Below are 11059 nucleotides of genomic sequence, written 5' to 3'. Positions count from 1 at the left end.
CGCGGTGGGAGTGGGAGAGGGGCGATTCCCGCCCTTTGGTTGGGCCCGCCAGCCCCCTGAGGTGTGAGGAGAGGGCGATGGCGGCCGCCCAGAGCATCAGCCCAGCGCATCGCCCGGGCACTGGGATGGCGGGGGAGCACAGCCTGGCCCACCACGGAGCTCGGCAGCTGTGTCCCTCATCCCCCATGTCCCTTTGCTGCAGGGAGGGGGACAGGCTGGGCTCGGCGTCGTGGAAGAGCTGCGGAACGGAGTCCGGCCAGGGCAAAGGAGAGGGCAGGTAAACGGCCTGCAGACGTTCATATTCAAGAGGGACTCGAGCTGACCATGCGTGTCTGGTGAAAACGAAACTCAAAGTAAGCAGAGGAAGGGGAGAAGTGATCACCAGGGGCCTGTTTCTTTGGGAGGGAGAAGGAAAATTGAATTTTTTTTTTTTTTAAATTTCTGATACATGAGTAATTTCTAGTTGTAAAAAATGGAACAATTTCTTTTTGTAAGAAAGAAAACTATTTTTAAAATGTGTATTTAACTAGCTCTTCGTAGGATGCTTAGTTGCATAGCTGCTGGCACTTGGTGAGCCACCTTTATTTACTGTATTTTCCCCTGTAGCGCAATGTCCCTGCTGTTTACTCGTTCCAAGTCAATAGTTGCAGTGAAGAAGGATAAAAGACACATGGCTGAGGTAAATGCTTCTCCACTTAAACATTTTGTCACTGCAAAGAAGAAAATCAATGGTATCTTTGAACAACTGGCTGCATACATCAGTGAGAGCTCCTCATTCCTGGAAGGTAAGCTGGATTTTGAACTGCAGTTGTGTAACAGTGCTTCACCCACACAGCAAAACCCCCTCATTCAGTTAAATGACTCTGCTAGGCCTGTGCTAATTTGTACACTCATGCTGTTTATATATCAATATTTATAGTAAGAAGAGTATTTTATTGAATTTGGGTGGAGTTCAGGGTTCATATTTTCAAGCTGATAAGTTCATGCATGTGGGGAAACAGCTAGTTAGTGAACTATGCTTGTTCTTTATGTTGTTTGGAAGTTAAAAAATAAGCTATATGAGACCCCTCAGGTCTCATACAGTTCTTTCAGTTCTTACCTAGACATGTTGCAAGTGATACATAGCATATGCCAATAATTGGCTTTAACAGCTGAAGGTACAGACAGAAGATTTATTTTTAAGGGTGTTGAAGTATTTGAAGTGTTGGCTGTGTACTGTTTAAGGCAGTCCTAAGGTTGGGAATGGTTATTAGCTATGCAAAAGAGACCAGCTGATAAACACTGATGCAAAATTGCCTCAGGGTGTAATTGCATGTGTCAAGATTACCCACACAGTCTTTGGGACACAGCTAATCATTTAGTTCTGTGTGTTCCATTGTCAGGAGTAGTGAGACAGATGACTTCTGCAGTTCAGAGACATGATGTATTTTGGTTTTAGACACACACAAGAATGTAGAGCTTGATCCTGTCACCACAGAAGAGCAGGTATCGGAAGTCAAAGGCTACCTGTCAAAAGTGAGTGGCATTAGTGAAGTGTTGGCGAGGCGACACATGAAAGTTGCTTTTTTTGGCAGGTGAGTCACGTGCTTCTCTTGCCTACACTCCCCAGTCAGTAAAACAACTGCCATCTTTAGGACTGTAACCAGTAAAAAATATTTATAGAAACACTTATGCTCCAGCTTTTGCTTGTAGTGGGCATGTCCCTAGTACTAGTTATCTTGTAAACTGGAAACAAGTATTGTAGCACATAGTTCTTCAACTTGCAGGTATGCTTAAAATAAGAAAATAAATCTTTTTGTAAGCTGCCTCTGGCACCTAAATTATTAATGCTTGTGGTACTGCTTGGGTTTAGGGAACTTGCTTTCTGTAATAGCAAAGTGAGTATACCCGAGTCTCAGAAGCCTAACTATACTGTTCTTTAATCTGACTTCAGGACAAGCAATGGGAAAAGCACTGTGATAAATGCCATGCTGTGGGACAAAGTCCTTCCTTCAGGAATTGGACACACCACTAATTGTTTCCTGCGTGTTGAGGGGACAGATGGACATGAAGCTTTCCTGCTTACTGAAGGCTCAGAGGAAAAGAAAAGCGTTAAGGTACGATTTCCTTAAGCATAAGATAAAGAAGAGCTCTTTAGAAGTGCAATCAAAAGGAAGGAGCAAAAAATTAACGCATTATGAGTAAGCTTCACAGTTAAAGTATTTAATCATTAAAGGAGTAGAGAGGAAGAATAGGTTTTTGTCAGATGTAGGAAGGGAGGAATGCAGCAAGTTACAGGGTGGAATGTTCTCATATTGTGAAAAAGATGATAGGTTCTATTTGTAAGTGATAGCAGGGAACCAAAATAATGACTCAGGAAGTTCTGAGCTTTGTATGACTGTCAGAGAGCACAGACTTCCAGGTAGTTCCTCAATAACCTTTCTTGACAGTAAACGCTCACTAGGCAGTTGCCTTTTGACTAGGAAACTCAGTAAGTTTTATGTGGAAAACCTCCCAGAGAGAAAGTGATTTGGAGCAGGGTTTTGTCTTAAATTGTCTGTGAAGAGCCCTGAAGGGGAGGTAATTGTGTTAATGGGTCTTAACGTGCAGGAAATGTTATAAATGATCCATCTTCTTAATAGACAGTAAACCAGCTGGCTCATGCCCTTCATCAAGATGAACTTCTGAATGCTGGCAGCCTCGTCAGCGTAATGTGGCCCAATTCCAAATGTCCTCTCTTAAAGGATGATTTAGTGCTGATGGACAGGTGAGAAATACCTTTCTTTCCTTCCCTGCTTATCACATATTAATTACAAGAATGTCTTCAAATGCTAATTTAGCAAACATCGAGGAAATTGACCATGTTCTAGTCTGTGACAGGGATTAAAGTTCTTTGCCTGTAGTTAGCAGTCAGAGCGGCTCCTGATCGGTACTGCACTTTAGCCTGTACTCTGTGTCACCTCAGCACAGTGTAGCTCAGACACGGGAAAGTAATGCCCTGAAAAGCTGAAACGCACCTCTTGTTAACCTTTTTAATTCTATTTCTGCTGTTTCCACAGCTTAGTAACATCTCTTCTCTTTTTATTGCTAGCCCTGGCATTGATGTAACCACAGAGCTGGACAGTTGGATTGACAAATTCTGTCTAGATGCTGACGTGTTTGTCCTGGTGGCAAATTCTGAATCAACTCTGATGCAAACTGTATGTTCAAGTCCACTTGTTCAGTGAATTTGGCTAAAAGTTAGGGAAAAAAAAAGACATATTAATCTGAAGAAGTTTTGTTCCATTTTGCTTAGGAGAAACAGTTCTTTCACAAGGTGAATGAACGTCTGTCTCGACCCAATATATTTATTTTAAATAACCGCTGGGATGCATCTGCCTCTGAACCAGAATACATGGAAGAGGTTTGTCATGTGTTTAAATTCTTTCTCTGCATGGAGTCCATTTTTGGCTCTAGTCCTTGCGGGTAGAATCATAGTGTTGTATGTGTTTTACAGTTTGTATTTTTATTACCACTGTGTGGCAACTAGAGGGAGTATAGACTAGTGATCAGGACTCTCTGTTTCAGAGCTGGAAATCAAGAATTTCACAGGGGCCTTTTGAAGTGAGATCACTTCAATAACCTCTGGAAGATTCCATCAAGCAGCAAAGTTATTCCTTATTCTTTTGTATTAGTAGCTTAGACCAGGCAGAGGGTATCAGGATGCCTGGTCTAACCTTGAAGAGCTGGAGTGTAAAGTGGATTTAACTGCATGTGGGGTTTATCCTGTTTGTCCCTCAGGTGCGTCGGCAGCACATGGAGCGGTGTACCAGCTTCCTGGTAGATGAGTTGGGTGTGGTGGATCGAGCCCAGGCAGGGGATCGCATTTTCTTTGTGTCAGCAAAAGAAGTGCTCAATGCCAGGATTCAGAAAGCTCAAGGGATGCCAGAAGGAGGTAAGGAAAGCTAACAGAAACTTTCCATTTTCTTATAGGGAAGAAAATGGAGAATAGCAGCCTTCCAATATCTCAAGGGGGCCTACAAGGGTGCTGGAGAGGGACTCTTCATCAAGGACTATAGTCATAGGACAAGGGGTGATGGGTTTAAACTTAAACAGGGGAAGTTCAGGTTAGGTATAGGGAAGAAGTTCTTTACTGTGAGGGTGGTGAGGCACTGGAATAGGTTGCCAAAAGAGATTGGTAAATGCTCCATCCCTGGCAGTGTTCAAGGCCAGGTTGGAGAGAGCCTTGGGTGACATGGACTAGTGTAAGGTGTTCGTGCCCATGGCACGGAGTTGGAACTTGATGATCTTAAGGTCCTTTCCAACCCAACCCATTCTAGGATTCTGTGATTCTTTTTCAAGAAAAAAAAAGAGTAAAATTAGGGTGCGTCAGATTATTAATAGAGCAGTCAAAACCAAAGAGGTAGCTTATCAGCACTTTTGCACTGGCTTCAGGGTAAAGCAGGAGCATTTCCTGATATCCAGCATTTGATTGCTTTCTCAAAAAAAAAGTGGTTGTTTTGTACGTTCTCTCAGGTGGAGCATTGGCAGATGGATTTCAAGTAAGAATGTTTGAGTTTCAGAACTTCGAGAGAAGATTTGAGGTGAGCATTATGTGTACTGACCTTCTGTTTAGGTTTTACTCCTGAAGGGCTGGGGAGTTTATAAACGTGGTGTGGGACCATGTATTAGATTATATGGGAAGGAGAAGTTGTGTTATTGTGCTTCTGCGTGTGGCTAATCTTGGGCTGCTTTTTGTATGCAGGAATGTATCTCACAGTCAGCAGTAAAAACAAAGTTTGAGCAGCACACGGTGAGAGCAAAGCAGATTGCAGAAGATGTTCGTCTCATCATGGATTCTGTGCATATTGCTGCCCAGGAACAGCGGTGAGGAGAGCTGGGGATTGATGCTTGCATAACTGAAGCTTGTAATATGAGGATTTAATATAGAAAGGAGAATACTGCATGTTTGGGAGTGGGAAGGGCATGTACCAGTAGTCTTGCTTCTGATGAACTAGAAAGTATTGGGAAAAGAACCTCTTTTTTTGTCCTGTGCCATGTGTATCTAATGTATTGTAGATACTGACACATTTTGCTCTTGCACAGGAGAATTTCTCTTGTTTCTGGAATTCAAATGATACTTGTAGATAAAAAATGCCTTTATCTGACTTCTGATGGGCAGTTTTCCCTTTTTTTCCCCCCCCCAGAGTTTACTGTCTGGAAACGCGAGAGGAACGACAGGAGCGTTTAGGTTTTATTGACAAACAGCTGGAACTCCTTACTCAAGACTACAAGCGGAAAATAAAACAGATCACAGAAGAAGTGGAGAGGCAGGTAAGGAGGAGTGGCTGCAGAAAAACATTGTCTGAAACCACTACAACATGGTGGGAAAAATGCAAAGTGCTGACAACGTTCTGAAGTACTGGAAATGTGGGAGTTAGAGATCAGAAGAGAAGGAATGCTTTCAGAAGAGAGGTTTAGTTTGTTTTATTTCTTTCCTTGAGGTAATAAAATGAAAATACTTGGGGGAAACTTTTGAAGAGACTTGTATAAAATGCTTTAAATAAGCAGTGAGACTTTGCTTAATGTTGGAATTATTTTTGCTGCAATATTTCCGTCTTAAATGCTTCCTAAAGTACTAAAATATTTCAGATAATTTCCTTATTATTTCATTGTAGCATAATGTCACTATTATGAGTATACAGAAAAGGCCTGTTTATTTTTCACAGTCTTGCACTGCCTCAGTTTTTTTTTTGTCTGCATTGTTATACAAGACATAAGTCTACATACTTCTCAGCCATCTTCTTTGTTTGCAAGTTACCAGCATTGCAGTTGGCACACAATGTGGGGCACAGTTGTGCCTAGTGTTCAGCAGTGCTTTTTTACTAAGAAATGTGTGTCTTCAGTGTTGATTTTGTGTCTCTCCTAGGACAGGATATATAGAAACTGTCCTGTGCTGTTTCTCTAGGTGTCAAATGCAATGGCAGAAGAAATTAGACGGCTCTCAGTGCTGGTAGATGAATACCAAGCAGACTTCCATCCATCTCAAGTAGTTCTTAAAGTTTACAAAAGTGTAAGTAAGTGTAACAGGTTGCCAAGAGAGATTGGTAAATGCTCTGTCCCTGGAAGTGTTTGAGGCCAGGTTGGACAGAGCCTTGGGTGATATGGCCTAGTGTGAGGTGTCCCTGCCCTTGGCAGGGGGGTTGGAACTAGATGATCTTGAGGTCCTTTCCAACCCAAACCGTTGTGGTATTCTGTAAGTGATGTTTGCTTCTCACCGCTTGCTTAAGCAATTTAAGTCTGAGTCATTAATTGTGCCAGATCATTGAGATGCTTAACATTCTTCCAAACAGGATATGAGTTAAGTTTTTCATGTTGTGCACAATCTTTTGTTAGAATGTCCCTTGTGTTTGGACAGCTTCTATAAAAAAGTGAACATCTTAAAAAAAAAAATATTGAAAAATGAAATAAATAAAAATTGAAGAAATAGATTTTATCTTTTTTCCCGTAACCTCAGTGATAAATTGGTACACGTGATATATCCCATTGCATAGATCAAACAGAACTTTTCCTAGAGTACATGCAACATTTTTAATTTGCTTTTTCCTCTCTTTCACTGAAGAAAGGGGGTAAAAATGAAATAATATTAGAATAATGGACAGACAGAATGTGTGCTTCTGTTCTGGGAGGGGTTTTTCAACTGGGAATTTCTAGCACTTGCAGCCTGCATCTTACCTGTGGTTATTTTAAGCTTAATAACCCTTCCTTTCTTTGTCAGGAGCTACATAAACACATTGAGGAAGGCCTGGGCCGTAACATGTCAGATCGTTGCTCCAATGCAATCACTGCTTCCCTGCAGACAATGCAGCAAGAAATGATAGGTCAGTGCAGCAGGCAACGTTGCCCTTGCTCTTTCCTTTAGCTGTAGTGCAAAATAAATAGGTAGATGTTCTGGGTTTCTCTTTAATCTGGTGATTGATGTCTTAGTTGATGATAGCATTGTCTTAGTTTCCATCTGCATTAGTAATGCTGTTATGAGAGGACTAATTAGTCCTGCTTTTTCCACTCTATGTCTGAACTTTTGCAGTGATTTGCTAATGAATATAGACAGCCATCTTAATCCTTATAGCAGAGAGTAACTGTGACTTTGGAAGCTGAAGAGATTCTCCAGCCAAGATCCTAGTGAAATGTGAATGACTTGTAACTAGGTGCCTGTCTGAATATAAGCTTTAATAGTAATATTGTGCTTACGCATTTTTAGAACTGGCTTTTAGGTTCTGTTTTCCAAGCTAATACTAAACTGCAAACTTCACCACCTAACTGTAAGGATTTAAGAGGTTCTGTGGGAAGATTTCCTTCTGAGTTGATCTGAAGAAATAAGAATCGAGTAGTAATTCATGATGTATCTTGCACTTTGCAACATGCTTGGTTTTAGGAAGTGTAAGGTACTAAGAACTGTGGAGGATGGAACAACCCATAACCACCCTGATTACAGAATACAAGTCCAGTTAATTCTTGAGAACTCAGTAGCTGGTTTTTGAATGTGTTTATTTTCTGTCTGTGCAGATGGTTTAAAACCGCTTCTCCCAGTCTCTTTGCGGGGCCAGATAGACATGTTAATTCCCCGGCAGTGCTTCATGCTCAGCTATGATCTGAACTGTGACAAGCTTTGTGCCGACTTCCAAGAGGACATAGAATTCCATTTCTCTCTTGGATGGACGATGCTGGTGAACAGGTTTTTGGGACCAAAGAATGGTCGTCGGGCCTTGATGGGCTATAATGACCAGGTGAGATACCTCATTGTGTGGTTGGGATAGATGTGATGTCATTTCAGTGGCCACTGAAGTCTTTTTGGTGGGAAGGGCAGTGGCTTTACTTCTCTTATTCTGGACTTTGTTTTGTCACTGCTTTTCTAATCAGGTTCAACGCCCTTTAACACCAGCAAATCCCAGTCTGCCTCCTTTGCCTCAGGGCTCTATGACCCAGGAAGAGCTCATGGTGTCGATGGTGACTGGACTGGCCTCATTGACTTCCCGAACTTCCATGGGGATCATCGTGGTTGGTGGTGTGGTGCGTTGGCAATCTGAGCAGTATTTATATAAACACGGTGGGAGCACTGACTGGAAAAATTCTTGCACTGCTGAATCCTGTAGATATTTGCTGATCACAGATAGTGAAATACATTCTCCTTTGATATCTTCCACTTGAGTATAAATATTGAGCTTATTCTGCATAGTAGTTAGAGCTTGGAGCCAGGCTTGTTGTGAACATAACACGTGTAGTACGTTACAAAAGCATTAATCTCTGATTCTTTTGTTAAGAATAAAAGAAAAACCAGTATTTTTCTTTTCCCATTTACAGAGAAATTAGGACAGAAATATCTAACAAGAGCCTCTGATCATGGAAGGGGAGGAGAGCACTTAATTTTAGATACTATGCCTAATTTATTTCAGAGCAAATCAGCACTTCCTATTTTTCTGTCCTTTGAAACTAACGGATGTTTTGAATCTTGAATAACCCCAAACTATGGAGGCATAAGAGGTATAACTTAGGTGGTAACTCTAGTTCCTCTTGCAGTTAAGTTTCTTTAGTGCCAGAGTCACAGTGTCTAGGGGTGGATGATTCCTCAAAGGGGAGATGGTCACTTAAAAATGTCTTTTTACTTCCAGAACAGGGATTCTGTGAACCAGACAAAAGTTCGTTTGCACTTGCAGATGTAATTTAATGTGCTGGAAGAGATAACCCATACAGAGCCCCAGTAGTTTACGTTAGGTAGGTTACTTTTGTAGACTGCACATCAGTAGTAGGTTGTCTGACCAATGAAACCTCTTGCAAGTCAAGGTTATTTATCTGCTTTGGTTTAATGTGCCTAAAATATAAGTGCAAGACTCTGGGAACCACTGTTAGGAGTCAGCATCATTCTGGGTGATTATGTCATTTGGTTTTCCTTGTGCTTTTTTCAGGTCTGGAAGGCTGTGGGCTGGAGACTGATCGCTCTCTCTTTTGGCCTTTATGGGCTCCTTTATGTATATGAGCGCCTCACCTGGACCACAAAAGCAAAGGAGAGAGCTTTCAAGAGGCAGTTTGTAGAGTATGCTGGTGAGAAATTGCAGCTCATCGTCAGTTACACAGGTTCTAATTGCAGCCACCAAGTCCAACAGTGAGTTTCCTATATTCAGTTAAAACCGTAACTACTGTTTGATTGTTGGTTTTCTTTCAGTGATTGTCCTGGGTTCAGCTACAGTGATATTCCTTGTTAAAATAAGTTAAGTCTGCGTGTTGAATTCCAGATTTAAAAACACATGTTTTAAAAGAAAATTTGAATCACTGGTAGAATATTTGGATGCTGCTGATCATTAGTCTTAATGTGCTTCTGCCTCTCAAGTTGTTCTGATGCTCTAACATACTCTTGTGCAGAAATGGAAAGATGAACATCCGAGTCTGTATCATCACCACTGTATATAAAAGGGATTTATTCCTTGAATTTGCTTCTTGATTTACTTCTTGTAACCAACTTTTCTTGTTTCATAGAGAGCTGGCTGGAACGTTTGCTCATTTGTGTCAGCAAGTGGATGTCACACGGGAGAATCTTGAGCAGGAAATTTCTGCCATGAATAAGAAAATTGAAGTTCTGGATTCACTGCAGAGCAAAGCAAAACTGCTCAGGTGAGATTTTATTATCCTCTATACACAAATGTTTTCATATGATTTTTCATGGGATTGCCCCAGGATGTTCAGATTAGGGTGTATCTGAGTGCAGTCCTTTCATCATAGCATTTGATGTGCAGGCATCAGCGTCTTTCAGTGCTACATCATGTTTCCTTTCCCTCTGTGCTTTCCCATGAACTGTTGACAGTCATTTAAATCTTCTGTTTCACAAAACCCCTTTTCCTTCTTGTTTTCGGTTTGTTTGGAGTTACAGTTCCTTTCCATTTATCAAAATACAGTCCTCTGCTCCTACAGACTCCTTCAGGCTATTACAAAATTATGCAAAAAGCCTCACCCTTGCGTTTGTACACAGTTTTTTGATGTTTTTCTTCACCCTGCAAAAGTTGTTGGGAAGAATTTTTCAGACATTCCATATTTACATGGTAAGAGCAATGTGAAGTTGTGACCAGGATCTCTATTTGAATCTCAAAGCCTAGGGATTGTTAGTGGGCAAGTGTTCCCGACCTGAGGAATGGCAAGGGATGGTAGTGGTGTTTTGGAATCGATCTCTAGCTCTCCTCTCCATGCCTGGCTGTTGACTCATTTGAGTCATGCTTCTTTCAGATGGGCTTGAGAAGAGCTGTTCTGCTCACCTCATGGAGATTTTCTGTCCTTGCAGGAATAAAGCGGGTTGGCTTGACAGCGAGCTCAACATGTTCACGCATCAGTACCTGCAGCAAAGCAGATAGTGTGGGAAGAACAGAAAATCAATGCTGTTTCTCTTCAGTGCTCTCTTAATTACTGCAGAGAACATGGTGGGTGATGGAATTCCCTGAAGGGAATAGGCAAAAGCCTATTGCTATGTTTCCAGTTGCTGTGTGAACGATAGGATTCTGCTTCCCTGTTTTGTGTCCCACCTCTAAACACTAGCTGTTGATAACTCGTCTTTTCCTTCCTGTGAGACCAGGCTACTTCAGAAGGAGTGTGTGCTTCATACATTCACAGAGGGCTTTTAAAAGCAAAATCAAGTACAGTAATAAATTGAAACCAAATATCAGGCTAAAAGTTATTCTGACACATGTTTAAAGAGTCCTTCATTTTCCTACATGAAGGTAGATCTTTTGACTTCCAAGCCCTGAGTTTGTGTATGTGTGACAAGCAGCAGTTTGTCTAAACACGGATCCCTTGCACACAGGTGTAATGATGGTTTCACAATGCATTTATAGCCCATGCAGGCCTCTCTCTTAGGTTAATATTCCGTTATTATAGACTATGACAGAGAATCACCATGTCCCTTCATAGAAAGGTTTATTACTTTCAGGATGTTTAAACTGATGAACAAAACCCATTTCTCTTCCAGAGCAAGAGGGAGTAAGATTTTGCTTTGGTAAGCTTACTGTCTTTGGAGTTAGCTTCTTCCTGTTAAGAGCAACTTAATCATGCAGTCTGGCCC

The 11059-nt window shown here is 41.4% G+C and overlaps 1 protein-coding gene across 2 annotated transcripts; it reads left to right on the top strand.

Annotated features, from left to right (window-relative positions):
• The first annotated feature begins 610 nt into the window (after positions 1 to 610).
• Positions 611 to 10630, top strand: MFN2 (mitofusin 2). 2 transcript variants are annotated; one of them, XM_010018802.1, is made up of 17 exons: positions 611 to 785; positions 1439 to 1574; positions 1934 to 2096; positions 2622 to 2746; positions 3071 to 3179; positions 3275 to 3382; positions 3760 to 3913; positions 4495 to 4562; positions 4724 to 4845; positions 5166 to 5292; positions 5927 to 6031; positions 6737 to 6839; positions 7525 to 7745; positions 7879 to 8028; positions 8922 to 9118; positions 9490 to 9624; positions 10286 to 10630. In XM_010018802.1, the coding sequence occupies exons 1-17, from the start codon at positions 611 to 613 to the stop codon at positions 10353 to 10355; spliced, it is 2268 nt and encodes a 755-aa protein (XP_010017104.1). In that variant the 3' UTR covers positions 10356 to 10630. The 2 variants fall into 2 exon arrangements, with proteins under 2 accessions (XP_010017104.1, XP_010017105.1); XM_010018803.1 differs by having other exon boundaries at positions 671 to 785; positions 7525 to 7760.
• Positions 10631 to 11059: the final 429 nt, after the last annotated feature.

Source organism: Nestor notabilis, unplaced genomic scaffold (genome assembly GCF_000696875.1).
Source record: "Nestor notabilis isolate BGI_N333 unplaced genomic scaffold, ASM69687v1 scaffold29487, whole genome shotgun sequence".
In the NCBI taxonomy this organism is placed as follows: Eukaryota; Metazoa; Chordata; class Aves; order Psittaciformes; family Psittacidae; genus Nestor; species Nestor notabilis.
The sequence above is the reverse complement of the archived record's forward strand: the minus strand, read 5'-3'. Positions and strand labels throughout refer to the sequence as shown.